Source organism: Micromys minutus (assembly GCF_963924665.1).
Source record: "Micromys minutus genome assembly, chromosome: 6".
Classification (NCBI taxonomy): Eukaryota; Metazoa; Chordata; class Mammalia; order Rodentia; family Muridae; genus Micromys; species Micromys minutus.
The window spans coordinates 46,671,317-46,692,229 of NC_137975.1; the positions used below are offsets into that span (position 1 = coordinate 46,671,317).

Consider the following 20,913-nt stretch of genomic DNA (forward strand, 5'->3'; position numbering starts at 1 on the left):
TCTTCAGGTAGTACTATGTCCATTTTTCTGAGGAACAGCCAGACTGATTTTCAGAGTGGTTGTACCAGTTTACAACCCCAAAAACAGTGGAGAAGTGTTTTTCTTTTCTCTGCATTTTTGCCAGCATCTGCTGTCATCTGAATTTTTGATCTTAGCCATTCTGGTTGATATGAGGTGGAATCTTAGGGTGGTTTTGATTTGGATGGCTAATGATGTCAAGCACTTCCTTAGATGCTTCTCAGCCATTCGATATTCCTCAATTGAGAACGTTTTGTTTAGCTCTGTACACCATTTTTTAATAGGGCTGTTTGATTCTCTGGTGTCTAGCTTTTTGAGTTCTTTGTATGCCTTGGATATTAGGCCTCTATCTGATGTGGAGTTTGTAAAGATTTTTCCAATTCTGTTGGCTGCCATTTTGTTTTCTTGACAATGTCTTTAGCCTTACAGAAACTTTGCAATCTCATTAAGTCCCATTTGTCCATATTTTACGTTAGCACACGAGCCATTGGTGTTCTGTTCGGGAAATTTTCTCCTGTGCCTATGTGTTCTAAGGTTTTCCCTAATTTCTTTTTTATTAATTTCAGTGTACCTGGTTTAATGTGAAGATCTTTGATCCTCTTGCACTTGAGCTTTGTATAAGGAAATAAGAAAGGCTCTATTTTCATTCTTCTGCATGCTGAGTGCCAGTTGGACCAACACCATTTGTTGAATAGGCTGTCCTTTTTCCATTGAATGTTTACAGCTCCTTTGTCAAATATCAAGTGACCATATACATGAGGGCTCATTTCTGGATCATCTATTCTATTCCATTGATCCACAGACCTATCTCAGTACCAGTACCATTAAGTTTTTAGCATAATTGCCTTGTAATATAGCTTGAGGTCAGGGATAGTGATTTCCGCAGATGTTTTCTTGTTGTTGAGGATGGATTTCACTATTCTAGGTCTTTTGTTATTCCAGATGAAATTGCACATTGCTCTTTCCAACTCTATGAAGAATTGGATTGAAATATTGATAGGGATTGCATTGAAAATGTAGATTGTTTTTGGTAAGACGGACATTTTTACAATGTTGATCCTTTCAATCCATGAGCATGGGAGATCTTTCCATTTTCTGAGATCTTCCTCAAGTTCCTTATTTGGAGACTTGAAGTTCTTGTCATACAGGTCCTTCACTTGCTTAGTTAGAGTCACACCAAGATATTTGATATTGTTTGTGACTATTGAATGATATATTTTCCCTAATTTCTCTCTCCGCATGTTTGTCCCTTGAGTAAAGCAAGGCTACTGATTTGTTTGAGTTAATTTTATATCCAGCCACATTGCTGAACTTGTTTATCAGCTGTAGAAGTTCTCTGGTGGAATTTTTGGGGTCACTTACATACTTTTTTTTATTATATGGAATGCCTTCTCAACCTGTTGGTAGTATCTTTCAACAATTAATTGTCTTTTATTTATTTAAGTTCAATGTATCCTTTTCGAATGTCTCTTCCAATTTTTCATGTCACACTAAATATATCCCAGTCAACAATAGAGAAGTCTTATCTCTATTTTCTTTGGAAACTGATAAACAATGCCTTTTTTCAAGCTTTAGTCATTGTGTTTTATGTTAGCTTTCTATTTTCATTTACCTAGCTTATCTGTAATCCAGTAACTGTTCATCTCCCTAGTTGTAACTGATTCTAAGAAGCATGCTTCAAGAAATAAAACAACCCATGTTTTTTGCCTGATACAGAAAATAATTTGATTTTGCAATGTGTTTCAGGATGGATATCACATAGATGTGATGAGTTATTTTAGTAGCTTAAAAATGCTCACAAGGCTATTGGCCCCACCAAATTTGCTGTTTTCCATTATATGGCTTGTTTTGTTCTTCTGTTATTACACCAAAGGAAAAAAACTAAAATTCTGAGTATGTTTAATCTTTCTCTGGGTAAGACTTTTATTGCAAAGCCAGTGTTAAAATGTATTGAGAATAGTTTTTGTCTCCATGTTCTCACAGGCCAGAAGCCCAATCAGTTTTGGACAAATCATACTCAGATATGAAATGCTAATCTACATTCCATATGATTCATCCATGTCTTTCATATTTGTACTGCCTGTTCTAAGCAAAATAATTCACAACTATGAAACAATTCTAGCTATCAAAATATATTTAAGAGGCTGATTTATATCCTACAAATTGATGACTCAACACCTAGTCATTCATCAGTTGCCCAAAAGGGGAGTTTCTTGAGAGTGCTACTTGACATAAGGAAAATTTGTGAAGATTGTTTTCAAAATATCAGATGGGCTCTCATAGACACATTTATAAAAAAAGATAATAATTCATTCCAAGTTTAAGTGCACTCTATGGTTGATTTTTTGGAAGCTATATTTAATTCAACTCTTACAAAAAAATAGAGTTTGGCAGGAAAAGATGAACTGGTATAGAAATAATAATGCTACTATTCCAGCACTATACTTTTATGCCTGTAACTATATTCTCAACTAATGCTCATGGAATCACCCTATGGAAGTGGGAGCAAGCCTCCAGGTAAATGCTTTCTTGTAAGTTGCCCTGATTTTGGATGGTGAATTTTCACATCAAATATGTTTGATATCTTTTCACATAGAATAGGACCTAGGATGGAGTCAGTAGTACAGGATTGTTGGAACAGGCATGACCATGCTGTTTTAATACATTGTGTAATACTTTTGTGGTGTGCTCTATAACATTAGTTGAACACTTTAGATGGAACTTAAAAGGCAATCCTAGAAGACTGGACCAATGTGGTCTATGGGGCCACAGCTCAAGTAGTTTCAGAGGTGGATAGTGTTAACAATGGTGGCAGGAACCACTCTTATATTTTGGCACAGAATATGCTTTCTTTCTGCCCTTCCCTAAAAGCTGTGAAGGGCTAAAGAGTTTTAGATTAATGTCATTGGCAGAGAATATTTTCAGACATCCTAATATTGATAGTGTCACATGGTTATTAGTCATTACACCCAAATCCTATGCACACAAAATGAGTTTAAGGGAAGGCCTAATGCATAGTGTAATAAAAGATGTGGTGTCTTCATGCAATACCCCAGCTACCTAATCCTAAAATTTATAAAAGAATGCCCAAAAGATTTCCTTCCTCAAAAATAAACTACAAAGGAAAGTTGGGCAAACTCAGTTCGACAAAGAAGTCAGGTTCCAGCTCAAACATGCAGAACTTGGCAGCATTGGACACATACTTCTGACTTAAGTGTTTTGTAATATACAAGAGTAGAAGGGTTGTATGGTTTAGGAAAGCCACTGAGGCCAGCAGAGTGTCATGGGAGCTTGTGCTTGGAGGACTAGAGAGGTCACTGCAGGTTTTGTGAAAGGGAATCCTGGATTTTGTTAGGGAGAAGATGTTGAAGGTGTCAAAGCCATGCAATGTCTTCTGAAGAGCACTGCAAACAGGTAGTGGAATGAAGCAAGGAGAAAAAAGACCAACAATGCTTAGTTAACAAGAAAAAAAAAAGTAAGGTCCAAAGATGCATTTACATCCTTTGACATCAAGATTAAAGTTAAAAGATTTTTAGTTTGCCCTGATAGCTTTGATCCAAGATTCCTTTAAGTGTTTCCTCACTATACTTTCCTTCCTCCAATTTGAATTGGTAATACATATATTATGCCACACTATGCTGGAAATATGTAATTTACATTTTTATATTGCGTGGAGTTATGATTAAGAAATTGCTGTGAGTCTCAGAAGAGCCTTGGAGTTTGAACTTTTAAATAAACTTGACATTGTGGAAGACTATGGGGACTTTTGATAGTGGGTTAAATACATCTAGTTAACAAGTATACGGGGCCCACAGACTAGAATGTGATATTTTAGATGAGAATGGCTCTCAAAAGCTCATACATTTGAATGCTAGGTCCTCAGTGTGTAGATATTGTTGAGAAGGATTAGGAGGTGTAGAGGAGACATGCCACTGGGGGTGTGCTTAGACACTTCATAGGTCTATGCCAGGGCTAGTCCCTCTCTCGATCTCTCTGTCTCTCTGTCTCTGTCTCTCTGTTTCTGTCTGTCTGTCTCTCTCTCACTTGCTCTCCCTCACTTTCTCCCCCTTCTTCCCACCTTCCCTCTCTTTTTTTCTCTCTCTGTCTCTGTCTGTCTCTCTCCCTTTTTCTTGCTCTCTCACTTTCTCCCTCCCTCTCTCTCTTTCTCTCCTTCTTTCCCTCTTCCTTTCCCTCTTGCTCCCACTCTCTTGCTCTCTCGCTCTCGCTCACTCTCACTCTGCCTCTAATTTGCAGCTGAGACATGAGCTCTCAGCTACTGCTCTAGCACCCTGCTTGCCTGTCTGCCATTATGCTTCTACCATGATCATCATAGACCCACCCTCTGAAATTACAAGCAATACCTCAGTTAAATGTTTCCTTGCATAAGTTGTCTGGATCATGCTGTGTCTATACTGCATTGAATCATTGACTAAGATGAAGTGATTGCCCTACCAATTTATAATTCTTAGATGTCTGTACATTTGTAGGACCCATCTACATCACTTGTAATTTTCACTTCTAATCTACCTTAACTGAAACATCCTACAGTTTGTGAAATTTATAGTAACAACTCAAATTATCTGTGAGAAAAATAAGGCACATATATGGGAATAATTGGCTTAGATTTTCTGTAAAAATACAGGTTAAGACAAATTTGTGCACATATCCTAACAGCTATAAGTAGTGGGTAATTTTGTATATAAAGTTTGCTGTTTTATAATATTCTCTGAAGTTTGCTGATATATAAACTTTAAATAGCATTCATTCTCATATACAGAGTTATTGCTGTTTAAAACATGAGTCACACCTCCGGTAGAGGTTTCAGGTTGTCTATAAGTGCCTATACATTCAGCTTTCAGAATTTGAAGCCTAGTAACTAATGAGGTTATTCCTCTATGATAACAGCTTTAAAAGTATGATCACTCCTAAAGTACAAAGATTGATGAGATATGTTGATTATGACTGGCACTAGTGATTCTGTGCACTGTAACAAGTGCAAAAATAGTCCATTTGTTTTTTTATGGAATTGCCAATTTGGTTGCATGAAATTGTTTTCTAAAGTTTGAATAATATATAGTCAAAGAATAAGTAAATTTTAAGTGTTTTCTATGGGTATTTTAAATATTTTTAGAGAAGTTCTATGAATATAAAAACTGCAAATCCCTGCTGTGCAGTGCTTGCATATTCCTTTAACCTCCCCACTCAGGAGGCAGATGTGGGCAGATCACTGTCAGTTCAAGGCCAGTCTGATCTAATGTGAGTTCTAAGACAGATATGGCTGTTACACAGAGACAATGGGTCTTAAAAAAATCTAATAACTCTTTCTGGTCATTTATACTTGTGAAATCCAGCAATGAGGATTAGTTGAGTATTTTGTGTACCTTACTAGTGATGTTTTTGGATTGCCTAGAAATGTAGATCTAGATTCCAACTTTCAAAGTTAAAGAAATGATTCTCTTTTTGGGGCATTCAGTGAAGCCAAATAAACATTTTCATGATGTGCCCTTGCCAAATCACAGTATTCCATTTTCCAATGTTTTCCAGGGTTATACCTGTGATGGCTGGAGTAATTACAGGCTTTGATTCACTGTCACTAGCTCACACACACTCACACATACACACACACACATACACACACACACACAGACACACACACAAACAGAGAGAAACAGAGACAGAGAGAAAAAGGGACAGAGAGATAGGGACAGAGCCATTGGAGCTGGAGAAATGTCTCAGTGGTAAAAAGCATTTGCTCTTGTAAAGGAATCAGGTTCAGTAGCCAGCACTCTGGGAGTTGGGGGGATTACAACCATCTGTATGTCCAGTTCCAGGAGCTCTGATGTTCTCTTTAGGTTACTTATGGAACCATGCATCTGTGTGGCAAATATATATGCATATATATGCAAAACATTTACATACATAAATAAAAAATAAACAACTTTAAAAATAATGTTTTTTTCTCATCAGATGACCTTAGATGCCCTCATAATCTATCATTTATATTTTACTACGTCCTCTCTCCATAAAGCTTCTTTATCTTATTACACACATTATCAGACTTGGGTGCATATACTAAAGTTTTCCATGATTCTTTAGAAGACAATGAAGATAGAATCCCATTGCTGCAGCCCATCATATGAGTCTCACAAGATTTCTTTGAGAAAATTCAGGAATGTTGACGTTAACAGTAAATTTTGAAAATGTAACAACTATCCTTTTATTTTCTTCATCTCCTACTATTGCCCTGCTCTTGTCGTTGGCTCTAGGAATGTTAGAACTATTATAGTAGAAATGTAAGAAGAGACAGGCATTGTTCAAATATGATTACATGAACATTATTTGCAGCTATAAAAAGCAAAGCATAGAATATCTATGTGTAGACTTAATGTCACATGATTGGATTCAGAAAAGAATGCAGATGGGAGCTAAGCCAGGAGACATGGGAACAACAATGGAGTTTAACTGGAAGTTCAGCCTGAAGAAGAAAAAGGACTTGCCCTTTTCTTATATTGATTTTTATTGGTTATTTTATCTATATTTCAAATGTTGTCTCCCTTCTTGGTTTACCCTCCACAAACCCCCATCCCATCCCCATTCCCCTGCTTCTATGAGGCTGCTCCCCCACCACTCCTGCCCCACCACTTTAGCATTTCTCTACCCCGGCTCCTCCAGCTGACACAGGACCAAGGTTCTCCCCTCCCAGTGATGCCACATAAGGCAATCCTCTGCTACATCTGTAGCTGGAGCCATGGATTCCTGCATGTGTACTCTTTGGTTGGTGGTTTAGTCTGTGGAAGCTTTGGATGGGAATCTGTTTGGTTGATATTGTTCTTCCTATGGGGTTGTCAACCCATTGAGCTCCTTTCTATTTCTCTAACTACTCAAATGGGGATCTCCTGCTCAGTCCAATGATTGACTGCATGCACAGACATCTGTATTGGTCAGCCTCTCACAAGACAGCTATACCAATCTCCTGTCAACAAGTGCTTCTGGGTATCAGCAATAGTGTCTCAATTTGGTGTCTGCAGAGAGAATGGATCCCTAAGTGGGGCAGCCTCTAGGAACCACACAAGAACTTTGTTAGGCTGAGGGATGAGCAAACCTCCATTAGTTCACTGACAGAGCACAAAGCAGAGTTGAGTTCAAGTCCCATAGATAAATTGTTGCAATAAAAAGAATCATAAGCACAGAAGAACACTTGAGCTGTGATCACTGTTGGAAAATACAGTATATCCTTAGCAATCATGCATGAGACAGGAGTCTCATAGGCAGGAGAACCTGTGAGTGTTGGAGGATACACAGCCATGAGAGCCTTGGGCAGTAGCACACACAGAGACACACACCGAGATACACACACACAGACACACACAGAAACACACATACACAGAGAGAAAGAAAGATAGAAAGATGCACAGAGAGAGAGAGAGAAAGAGAGAGAGAGAGAGAGAGAGAGAGAGAGAGAGAGAGAGAGAGAGAGAGAGAGAGAGAGAGAGAGTTTCCAGGTACTAAGTGGAGGCAGGAGGCAAGAATGGACAAGGGTTGGGTGTACACCTGTTACAATAATGTGATTCTTCTTCACATTGTCTATTTTTTCTAACAAAACTCTAACAAATTAATTTACTACTAAATTCTCAGCTTTCATATGATGATGCCCATAAAATACCTTCAACAAAAAGGAAAACAAAACCTCTTTTCAATATTATTGAGAAAAAGAAGAGAAATAAACAAGAGAGAAAAAGAATCCTTTCATGAGTTGATACAGCTAACTTTGCCTTGTTCTTATTTCTAGAATAAACACAATGGCTAACAAAAATATTGAATATTCAATAATCTAGAAGTACTGTTTCATTCTGATTTTAAAAATGTGTTTAGAAACATAAATATAAAAAGAACAATTAAATGTAACTCTAATATAGATGTATAAATTTCTACAGCTACGCAATGGCATCTCATATTTTAGTACACTTATTATTATTGTTTTGTAGTTATAAAATATATGCTTTTTCTCATTGAAAATAGCATAATAATTGACAAATGACTGCACAATTGCCTATAGCATAGATGTATTATGATTTATTTAAAAATTGATCTAATAAAAATAGGTATTTCCACCCTTATCATAATTTATAATGTGAGGAGTATAATAATGTTAAATATAAACTCTATTGTTTTGTGGGAAAAAATTACTAAAAATAAAATCACTATGTTTTTTTTTTTTAAATTTCTTGATTACATTACAAAACTATCAAAGAAGTAAAAGTTCAAATATTCCTGGAATTGTGATGTTTCTTACAACTTTACAAACAGTGTACTCCCTATGAATTATGTATATTTATTTTATTTAAAAACTATTGATGGCTTTGTGTTTTCAATTCTTATTTATGCTTTCTGGGTGATTGATCACTTCATTGCATGTGGTCATTTATCTTTTCTCCTGACATCTCCTTATGTAATATTTGCTCTGTAAGATTTCTATGATAGAATATTTTTTGTTTGTAGTATATAGACCTGGAACAGAAATATTTGTCAGATATGCTGCAGCTAGTTTTTCTTTTTTTTTTAAACTCATGATGTTTTCCATGACTTTGTCCTTTGAATTAAATATTCTACTTTACTCTGATTTTCATATTCTTCTTACTTTACACATAGAAGAACTTCCATGTTCTATTATTTCTTTGGCACCAACCCTAGCAAACACATCATGAGGATTTATTACTCAGAATAATAAAGAAGTTTTCCATGACTTTCTAAACTTATGATCAGGGCTGATAGGAGGGCTTAGTGAGTTGAGGTGTTGCTGTCCATGCCTGATTTGAAATGGACATTTCCATTTTTGAAACCCATGTGGTAAGGAGTAAACTAATTTGAGAATGTTGTTCTCTGGTCTGTAGATTGATGTCAATATGCAGCAAGACAGGTGCAGCCTATCACTGAATCAGAAGGAATGGTAGATAGAAAAAAAGTCTAGGAAGGAAGAGGAGAAGGGGCAAGGCAGAATCAAGATAGAACTGGAGAAGGAGAATCTGGTCTTAATTGGCAATAGGCAGACAATAAAGAGTATGCCTTCAGTTTTAACATTTAGTGTTTCAACTTTAAAAATATTTTTGAATAAAACAGATAAATCAGTTTCATAAAATAGCCCCAAACACATCTGTTGTCTACAGTCCGTAGTCAGTGTTTGGTAGTATTTAGTGTCAGAAACTATAGAATTATATTTCCTCATATATTCCAGATTTGTTGCCTCATAGCTCTGTGTGTTTTGGCACTCTTTGTTTCTTTGAACTTCCTTTTTATAGGCCATTAAGTGAGAAATGTTGCACCTTCTACTATTTGGATACATTGTAAATAGTATATGTAAGGTGCTAAGAAGTGCTTGGCCCTATGTACTGAGCACATAACAGTTTCTCCCTTGACCTAGGATGCCCCAATTCTGATTTAGTATACTACAGATATGATTTCTATTCCTGTAAAATTTGAAAACATTAACATTAATTATCTATCTGTGTGCATATGTGTGGGTACATGCTTGTGATAAATGTCTATAGAGATCAGTGTACAACCTTCTAAGGCTCTTTTTTTTCCCTTGAACTCTGGTCACCAGACATAGTAGCCAGGAATTGATCCATTCAACTGTCTTACTTCCTAATCTTCCTATTTCTAACAATCATATTTCTAATAACTAACTTCTATATTCTTTGAATAATTTACAGAATGCATTTCTATAAACCCATTCAAGAAATAATTTTCCATAAACCACAAAAATGTATTTCCATTAGTCTTTTTGCTTATACATTTCTATCAATTCTATGATTATTCATTTACAAGGTCACCTTGAAAGACTTTGTCATGTTTCAAAAATTCACCTAGTTGAGCTTTGTACTAGAGTATAATTAACATATAAATTGGTTCCATGAAAATCTACCTGATTGTGTGACTGTAACATCCCATGCAACAGACTCTGAAAAACATAATTTTATAGTTTGCTTTACACAAGCATTCAATGCTTAATATTCAATAGTTTAATTGTATAATGCTGCTGTGCTCTACAAACATGTATACCTGCCTCCTCAAACTAATATGCTGAGTCTCTCAGGTACTGCTATGTGGAAGTACAAATTGGAACATAATTAACAGGCAAATTCTTTTTATACAATCAGTGCTAAGACAAGAAGAGACATTACACAGAAGCAAACCAAGAAGAAAGTCTTCATTGGACAGTGAACCTAATACCTCTGTATGGCTCTCCAGACTCCAGTTCTATGAGAAATAGTTGTCTATTATTCAAACCAAGAAATCTATATGTGTTTTGTAGCATACTGACATACTCAGGCATGTCATCGGGTTCAGCTAAATTTTAAAATATTTGTTTGTTTTCTCATGAAACACTTTGCATTTGAAGCAATAGCAAAGAAAATCCCAGACATGGCACCTCACTTATCATGTTACTGCAGTATTTTAAAGAATCAATTGCTCTTAAAAATTGTTGCCTCTTATCCTATTGAAAGAACACTGTTTGTACTTAACCTTATTGGTTAAACTTCTTAGATTTAAAATTGTACTAGAATAATCTCATCTTTTTGTATATTTATTTATAATTTTTCACAGTATTTATGTTTTAAAAACTTGCTCTGTGAGGTAAAAAATGCAAAGGAAAGTAGTTATAATCTTAAAATATCATAATACTTAATGTCTAATCATTAATATGAACATAAATTCCTACTCCAAAAATACTTGGATGAATAGAAATGTTCCTAGCATAAACTGTAGAAGGAAAAAAAAATAAAATGTCTCATTAACTGAATATGTTTCTCTTTTGAATCATGAAAATGTAACTAAAGGTAACTGTGTATACAGTAATGTTAATATTACCTACAGATGTACAAATATATTATTTTTAAAAGTTTTCAAGAACTTTTTAAAGTTTACTAACTTTTTCCAGTGAGAGGGGCCCACTGCAATAGCCATGTAATCACTCCCCATTAGCAGCATATCCTATTGTCTTTTGGTTGATTTAGATGTAGGTTACAACAATAAAAGAGTTTGATGGAATTTATTGCTAAATAAAAGTAAGCAAACTCTAGGTTTTGTACAGGAAGTAAATTTGATCAATTGCTAATAAAGAAACTATGACATCTTTGTGTGTATTTAAATGGCCCTCCTATTAAAAGGAATAAACCAATCAATATAGAAGACAAAAGAACATGCTGAAATGATGTCGGCAAGTAATAGAAGAGGTAGCATTAGCTTTCCTCACAGCATTCCTCCAGTAAATATCTAAAAAGAATACATATATGATTACGCCAGAATGTGGAAGTAAAGTTGAGATATCTTCTTCCAATTTCCAACAGAGAAATCTAACATTTAAAAGAGAAATGGTTTTACTCTTTGATGCCCTTTACCTGAACCAGCTTAGCAACTGAAACAGAAGATTTCCTCAAACCCAAGGGAAGAGACTGGGAAGCATGTTTCCTAACCTTTTGGGGCCCTTTATAGAAGGATAATTCCTGTCTTGCTATGTGGGAGGCAATGGAGCTTCTTCTTGACTAGATCAAGTATCATTAGTTATTAAGATTAAAAACAGTACTGGGGATTACAGTGACTAGTGTGAAAATATAAATGCTGATCTCCCTTCCAACCAACATAGGTACCAGGCTGAAAAGTCTCACCACTGCATTGTTCTGTAGTTAGCAAGTCTGTATGTCTGCCAGACTTGTGTCCCCAAGCATTGTTCCTCTGTACCCCATCCTCTCCTTAAGGTAGCCCAAGATCAAAAGTCCTGCATGTGAGCAAGAATCTGAGACTCTTCATCTTTCCCTTCCCAACACCCAGTCAGCAACATGACTGCAGAAAACCTTAGCATTATAGTTAATATTTCCACAGTCCTAAAGCCAAGAGTATATCTACAACTAAATGTGGATGCATCAATTATATAAGGGAATAGATAGGTGCACACATATGCACATATGCATGTAACATCAATTAATTTAAATGGTCATTAATTTGGAAGAAATCTAAAGGGGTTATACAGAATGGTTTGGAGGGATGAAAGTGGAGGGAGTAATGATGTGACTATATTGTAATCTGAAAAATAGAATACAAATAAATAAATGTTGGACAAACCTTTGTGGACTTATCTCACTCAAATTACAAAGCAGTGACCTGAAGGCTTTGTTTATAGGACTGCCCAACACAGAACATTCTTTGCTAGACTACAGATTACAAAAAATATTGTTGATCAAAAATGGAAAATAACTTAACATTCTAATCTTCTAAAGGCTAAAATGGAACTCCAGTTGGCATACCGGCATGAGACAGAATACAGCCAGGGGCATCTTACTGGGTCAGTTTCACTCAACATCAGTGTACAAGCAGTGGCCAAAGTCAGGCTATTCAGTAACAAGATTCTGGGCCAAATTCAATGGTGAAAAACTATCACCATCTGCCAAGGTCTGCAGATCTGGCACTTTCCTTACATGCTCAGGCATTAATGTAAGGACACAGAACTATAAAACCTGACAAATGCATGCAAAACAGGCTGTCATATGGATCATCCATTTTGTTATAAATATGAAGCATAAATTTATGAAAATCAGTTCAAGTCTCTTGTCATAGTAGCAGGAATCTTAGAAATGAGAGAATTTGGAAATTTTACAAAAATTTGAAAATTGACACTGACTATAAATATCCAAAATTTGCAGCTGAGGCCACTTGGTAAATAAAGTTTGTTGTACAAGTATGGAGATTTGCAAAAGATCCCAGTACCAAAATAAAAAGCCAGGCACAGCAGTGTAAGCTATAGTCCCAACATTAGAAGACACTGGAAGATCCCTGGGGTTTACTAGGCAGCTAGCTAACTAGTGAATTGTAGAGTCAACCTCAAAAATAAGAGGTATGATCTGCCAATATTTATACTTTAGCTTTTTTTTATCCCATTGACCTGTTTTAGTTGTCATATTGCTATAGGTAGAACTTCAAGTACTATATTGAATAGATACAGAGACAGTGGGGCATCATTGTCTTGTTCCTGATTTTAGTGGAATTGCTTTAAGTTTTTCTCCATTTGCCTTGATGTTGGCTATTGCCTTGCTGTATATTGGTTTGTTTACATTTAGCTATGAGCCTTGTATCACTAATCTCTCTAATACTTTTAAGATGAAGGGGTGTTAGATTTTGTTAAATGTCTTTTCAGCATCTAATAAGATGATGACACAGCTGTTTCCTTTCAGTTTGTTTATATGGTGGATTAATTCAGTTGATTTTTGTATATTGCACCATTCTTGCACCCCTGGGATAAAGTCAACTTGATCATAATGGATGATGTTTGATGCATTTCTAGATTTGGTTTGTAAGTATTTTAATGAATTTTTGCATCAATGTTCATAAGAGAAAATGGTCTTAAATTCTTTTTTTGTTGAGTCTTTGTGTGGTTTAGGTATCAGGGTGGCCATCATAGAATAAATTTGTCAGTGTTCCTTCTGTTTCTAGTTTGCGGTATAGTTTCAGGAGTATTGGTGGTCACTCTTCTTTGAAAGACTGGTAGAATTCTGTACTAAAACCATCTGGACCTGGGCTGTTTTTGATTGGAAGACTTTTGATGACTGCTTCTATTTCTTTAGGGGTTATAGGTCTGTTTAAATAGTTTACTTGAACTTGAATTAACATTGGTAAGTGGTATTTGTCTAAAAGTTTTCCATTTCAATGAATATTTGCAATTTTATGTAGTATAGACTTTTAAATTAAACTTTAGATTTCCTCAGTGTCTGTGGTTATGTATTCCTCTTCATTTATGATTTTATTCATATACTTGCCTCTCCATCTTTTGATTAGTTTGACTAAGAGTTTGTCTATCTTGTTGATTTTCTCCAAGAACCAGCAGATACCCATAGCTAAACAGTCTTGGAGCTTGAGAATTCTTATAGAAAAGCAAGAAGAAGCCTCTTTCAGCCTCCAAGAAGATAAGAAGGAATGCCACAGGAAGACCAACAATTTCAAGTAATCTGAATCTGTGCAGCTCTCAGACTCTAAGCCACCAACCAAAGAACAAGCACAGGATGCCCCTCCCTGCTCATATGGAGCAGACATGCAGCCTTTTCCTTGTGTTGTTCCTGAACAACTGGAGGGGGTATCCCAAGAGCTGTTGCCTGTATGTAGAATATGTTCTCCTAGCTGGGCTACTTTGTGTGGCCTCAGTGGAAGAGACTTGACATGCCAGGGTGGGAAGATACCCAAAGAATACTTCCTGCTCAGAGGAGAAGAAGAAGGAGGAAGAAGGAAAGGGAAAGATTATAAGAAGGGGTGACTGAAAAAAAAAGAAGGGGCGACTGAGAAGGGGTCATTGAGTAGGATATAAAGTGAATTATTTAAAAAAATGGATGTAGAAAACTAAGAAAGACTGCTGGCATCAACATTTGACCTTCACATCCGTGCATATACATATCATAAGCACCCTCACAGAATGCATGCACATGAACACACATGTACACATACACACATGTATAAACACACAACTGATTTCAAATAAATAATCTACTACTATACTTAAAGAGTTAAAAATAAATAACAACAAAATAAACCCAAATGAACAAAAGGAAGAAACCAAATGGATGATTTAAAATGATTTATGAAGATATGGCCCCATGCAAGAGCAATAATATACAGACAGGATTATGTCAAACTAAAAAAAATTATACACAGCAAATGAAGCAATTAATAAAGTGAAGAAATCATCTCTGCAGAGGAAAGAAAAATGCCCATCACTTGACTCGTGCAAATGGTTAACCAAGATACATAAGGAACTCAAATAACTCAATAACAAATTCACAGAGAAATTTAAAAATCAGCAAAGGACCTAAACAGATATGTCTCAGAGAAGTCCTACACTTATATGAATGCATTCAAAATCAGATTACAGGGCGATACTATTCTATACCTGCTGGGATTGGTTGTTATCGAAAGAATAACAGGGCTAGCCGGGCTCCGTAAGTCTGTAATTCTAACTTGTAAGAATAAGGATAATGCTGACAGTTCACAAGTTCAAGGCAAGCCTTAAAAACTGAGGGAGATCCTTTCTTAAAATAAAAGATATAAAAAGGAATAGAGAGGATTCAAACAGCAACTTTTAAAAACAAATACGGACATCCACACCCAAAAGCTAAACCAAGTTCAGGGAATCCTGAATGAAAGGGGGTGAAATGATTGAATGAGGCAGACTGCTGAACTCAACTACCCCAAGTTCACAGAGGCGCACAGAGACTGAACTGATAATCAGAAAGCCTGAATGGTTCTGATGTAGGCCATCCTCATATGTTATGTTCACATAGCTTAGTCTTCTTTAGGAACTCCTAAGAGTGGAAGCAGGAGTTGCCTTTGACTATTTTTACTGCTTTTGAGACCCTTTTCCTCTATAAGATTGCTTCTTCCAGTCTTAATATGAGGGGAGTACTTAGTCTTATTACAACTTGATATGCCATGTTTGGTTTATATTCCTGGAGGGTCTGCCCTTTTCTGGAGGGAAACAGAGAAAAAAATTAATTGCGGTTGGTGATGAGTTGGAGGAGTGAGAACAAATTTTATCAGGATATAATATTAGAGATAAAAATAAATTTATTTTTTTAAAAAGACTACTTTCCTATCATGTCCCAAGGTTCAATGCTCATTTAACACAGAAAGGAAAATAGACAGGTAGGTGTTGGTGTCAACAGAAACAAAGGGGGAATTTTGTGCATTACTGATAGGAACATAAATTAGTACAAACATTATCAAAATCACTACATAAACTAAAAATAGAACTAACACATAGACTGGAAATATCATTGTTGCATAAATATATAAGTAATATAAATTGTTGTGTGAAACAGAAATCACCATCTTATCATTATTACACATTTGCCAAGATAAACACTCAATCCTAAATGGAAGAAGTAAAACTAATATGTACACCATGACATTCTATTCAGACTTTAAAAAGGAAAAAACAATATGTCATGTGCAACAGTATTTTTGAATCTAGAAAACATTGTGAAAATTGAATTAAGGCAGACATGGGAAAATAAGTACAACATAAAGTCATTTATATGTGGAATCCAAAAGTTTGAAAACTGAGAGTGTAATGATGTTCCTAGAATACGAGGATAAGTTGAGGCATTATTACTCACAAAGGATGCAAAGTTTCAGAGAGAGAAAAGGAGTAACTGTTAAATCTATTGCATAATGAGATGACTGTAATTGATAATTATTTCAATTTCAAACATATTTTAAAATAACAAAAGGAAAATCAAATTCTTATAATAAATAAGAGAGATAATTAGATATGCTCATTTATTGATATAACCATACTATACTGTAGATGTATACATATATGACATGTATTATATATATGACACACACACATATATATACATATATGTATATATATGCTATAAATGCACATGGATACTGTACTCATGAAGCCTCAACAATGTAACTATTTCCTTTAAACCTGACAAGGCCACACCAGTGAACATGTCAACATACAAACATACATAATGAGAAGTCCGTAAGGCCCCAGCCCTTGTGAATGAGCCACACAGTTAGTCATTATAAAGGGAGAATAATCAGTTTTTTCTATGAACTGGTTCTCTGACAGATTTCTTAACCCTAATTGCATGTACATAAAGGCAAAATTAATGAAATTCAGTAGGGTGTGTGTGTGTATGTGTGTTTTTGTGTGTGTGTGTGTGTGTGTGTGTGTGTGTGTGTGTGTGTAAAAAGCAATAATAATCACAGAAAAAAGGGCTAATATCATCAGTTAGAAGCAAGAAAAGGAGAAGTAGAAATAATGAAAATACCATACACTTATGTGTGAAATTCTGGAAAAAAAAAGTCTGTGAAGTAAAATGAGAACAAGCACATTTCAAAACATATAAGTAACATCTTTGGTATCTAAATTCAACTTCAGTTCTGCCAATTCTATTAAGAAAAGTCTCAAAACATACATGCTGATCTATTTCTTTACAGGCCACCTGATCTGGACATTAGAGGGGCCATAGGCTGACATCTATTTCAACCTAGCAACTGGGTCATCGCTATAAAGTTAGATTCTTTTTAACTGAACTAAGATTAGCCTCACAGTTTTTTGTGAGTGAAATGCTTGTCCATTATTCATTCACAATCCCCCCAGTGTTGTGTACAAAAATCATTCTAACTTTAACACTTTAAAGTGTCATTTGTTCTTATCTATAGGTTTTTATCTGTTTTAAATAAAAAAAATAAAGCACAAAGTTCTCAGAAACCAACAATGAAAGGGGAAAATGGCAAAAAATGGCTTCTCAATGTAACATTTAAGATGAAATGGGTTTATTGGACAGACCCATGCCTTTGCCTGCCTTGGAGACTGGCTTATTAAAATTTTTCATGCAGCAGAGACCTTTCCCCTCAGCATCTTTTTCCCTCTCTGTGTTAACCTTTCCCCGAAGCAAGGCCACCCACATCATTGCAGCTGGAGGACTAGTGGAAGCTTCACAGAGATTAATCATGGAAAGTACATGCATTGCCTGTCAAACCAGCAGTGGTTCCTCTCTGCTGCCCACTGAGGACAAGAATGACCTCACAGAATGACCTGAGTGTGGGACAGCATATCTACATTTAGCCTTACTGAGAAAATTGGACAGATACAAATGGATCATGGTCTTGGTTGTTCTCTGTATTTAACTACATATGAACCACATGGAAAACCCAAATGGGATGAAAATCATTAACCCGTTTTCCTCTTCATGGAAAAAACTGATCACTGATCTTTTTCTTACTTTTTTAATGTAATTATGACTGAGTATGGAAAAATAAGGTAATGACAAGATGAAATATAGCTCTGTATTTTCACAAAAGAAGAGTGATAAATTCGACAAGCACTGACTGCACCTTAATTTGAATAAATTCAAAAACATAAGGCTGAGTAAGGTAATGCCCAATAATAATAATTAGTGGTTCTGATAACTGAACTGATGGTTGTACAAATGAACAGAAAAACTATGCTTTGTTTTTGTACAAAATAGCAAATTTTTTAAAACTGCCATTTACAACAGGCGGTTGTGTAAAAGGATTAAAGCCATGCATTGTGTTTTTCCATCAATATTTTAATGTAACAGAAATGTCAGATATACCCATGCCATCTTTTTTGTCTTCCTTTGGTAGGTTACTTTCTGTTATTAACACTATTCCAACAAGCAATGAAGTATGTGCCCACCTGTGCCCACCTGTGCCCACCTGTGCCCACTTTTGCCCACCTGTGCCCACCTGTGCCCACCTGTGCTCACCTGTTCAGATATTTCTCTCATCTTACCATCTTTTATAACAAAATGGAGATTCAGCTTCACACAGTCAACACATAGTTCAGCCTTGACCTGAATGTTGTACATACTTTCCACTGCTCTCAAGTAAAACACACAAACTGACATTGTGCTATGCATTTGGCAGTAGTATCCCATATGTGAAAAGACAATCTCCCATCCAAAGTAACATTAATTTCCATATTAAATTTGTAATTTAACTCATATTTTTTGCCCGAGCATTTTGTAATTGAATGACTGTCATCAAGAGTTTGCTTCACTAGTCCAACTTTCAACCTAAATTTCCATTTATCATTTCCTTATAATCAGTTAAAACTGTTCAAATTTTTTTTATTTAGTTAAAAATCTTAGTGATTTGATATTAGAACAATTTTATACATGGTTCATATTTATTAAACCATATACCATCACCCTTGGAGCCACTGAAAAAAATCATTCACAGGCCAGGACTCTAGCTGGATCCCCACGGTTCATCACAAGCTTCTGTAAGAAGGTAGATAGCGACCCAGGATTGGGGAAGGAAAATAACACTTACATTGCTGCTCATCACTGTTGTCCCCACAGTGGTCTGTAAAATCACACATATGGTCAGAAGGCAAAGAGGCTCCATTACTGCATTCAAAGGCTTGGGCTCCTTGCTGACCTAATGGAGAAATGGAAAGACAGACAATCCAGAGGAAACAAAGTGGTCCATGCATTGGGAAATCCGATACAGCAACCTCAGGGAGGGACATCCTTGGTGTTGGGATGCAAGGTCAGTCATTTATAAGATGAGCACTCATAACTGGAAGCCGTGCTTTTCTCGCTTTGTCTTCCAGATTTGTTTCCTGTGAATATGCACGATGGTTCCCTTGATGCAATTCTTAACAGATGACTATTCCGGCAGTAACTTAATCTTTCAGTGGAAGGACTTTGGAAAATAATTAACTCGAGTACTTGCACCACATCTGAAGCTAGCTGAGAATGGTTGTTTATAGTCCTGTGTATAGTTTTATTACCTTGTTATCTACAGGAAGAAAAAGTCAAAAGCAAAGAACAAATATACAAATGGGGGGGTATAATAACGTTGTAACTAATAAATGGACTTTCTGTCCTCATTCCTATATAAACCCTTGCACGCAGTTTAAGACATTACTATCAGACAAGATTGTTAGAATTCCCAAATGCAAGGCTTTTCCCACCCCCAGGGCACAACCAACTCAAAACACTTGGCATACTAAGCACATTTCTGCCACCAATCTGTGTGTTTCATTTCACTTTGTTTTTTGTTTCACAAGATATTCTTCCTACATATCTTAGGCTGGCTTTGCAATTCCAGTACTCCTGCCTTAGCCTCTCAAACTCTAGATGTGTATTAGAAGTATAGGAGAAGATACAGTCAGATTTGGGGTCAGGAACTTGTTTTCACATAGCCTGCTGATGAGTTTATTATTGCTTTGTTCTGCTGTGTACCAACCCACTTACTTATCTTTCACAAGTAAAGTATGTGACGTGACATGGGACAAGTACTCAGAATTAACAGCATACTGAAGTAGCTGATACACAGAGACATATGTATCTATGTTGGGTGGTAGTATCACATGTCTTTGATTCTAGCAATTAGGAGGCAGATGCAGGTGGATTTCTCTGAGTCTGAGGCCAGCTTGGTCCAGAGACCATTCTGGAATAGTCAGGGCTACATGGAAAAACTCTGTCTTGAAAATAAAGTAAAATTTTAAATAAAAAATGCCAGAGAGGTTACAAATATATTTGTCATTAAATTACTCTTTACACACTATTTCTGAGGTCACTTAACTTTTACTTTTTAAATTGACAGGTGTCAGAGGAAACAGTCTCACTTAACCAGGATGTCAGTGATCTCAGGATGTAACCAAGTTTGAACTTGAACTTGCCATCCTGTCCCTATGTCCTAAATGCAGGAATTAAAGGTATAAATCACCATGCCATGCTCTTGAAGTTGTTTTCAACTACTTTAAAAAATAATTCTGCAATGTAACTGCAAAATACAAAGAAAATTCCCAAACCAGTAAGAACTAACTAGAAAATGTAGAATGGGAAGACAATGCTTAAGGATAGAGAATGCACTTGTGTAAACTTCCCATGTATTCCAGGAAATAGCATGTGTAAATACTTGAATGTGTGAACATTCAAGGCCCTTGAGGGATTCTTGTTGTATAGGTGAGGGCAGTCACAACATAAGGTAAGATCTGTGTTTGGACAGTGACAAAGTAGTGAAGACAGAATCTTTGAATGAACAGAGAAACAAAGAGAGGGGAAAAGCCAAGAGGGATGAGCAGAAGGGTAAATCATCCTCATGTGGATTTGGATAGCCACAGGGAGCTATAAATGTCTTAACAGGGATAGATTGTTATGGGGCAATTTGTCTTATCTAGGTGGGCAGCTTATACCAATACAGTTGGCTCAAATTTTATTGTGTAGATGTTTTGTGGAGTGAGAATTTGCTGATAAAAATCTGTTGGATAAATTACAAGTTTCTAGAGTTTTAATTTTTTGTTGGGATAGTGGGAACTGTGACAATAACTATAGGGGGCAGTAACTAGATATGTGAGCA

General features: G+C 36.0%; 1 protein-coding gene across 1 annotated transcript in view; it reads right to left on the minus strand.

Annotated features, from left to right (window-relative positions):
• The window catches only part of MALRD1 (MAM and LDL receptor class A domain containing 1), a gene marked incomplete at both ends in the record, with an annotated part of 691,362 nt that extends 672,287 nt beyond the window's left edge, over window positions 1-19,075 (minus strand). Inside the window, one exon of the mRNA XM_080918486.1 lies at window positions 18,877-19,075. Coding sequence (XP_080774612.1) covers window positions 18,877-19,075 — 199 coding nt within the window. The remainder of the gene's footprint in view (window positions 1-18,876) is intronic.
• Between the last annotated feature and the right edge of the window lie 1,838 nt (window positions 19,076-20,913).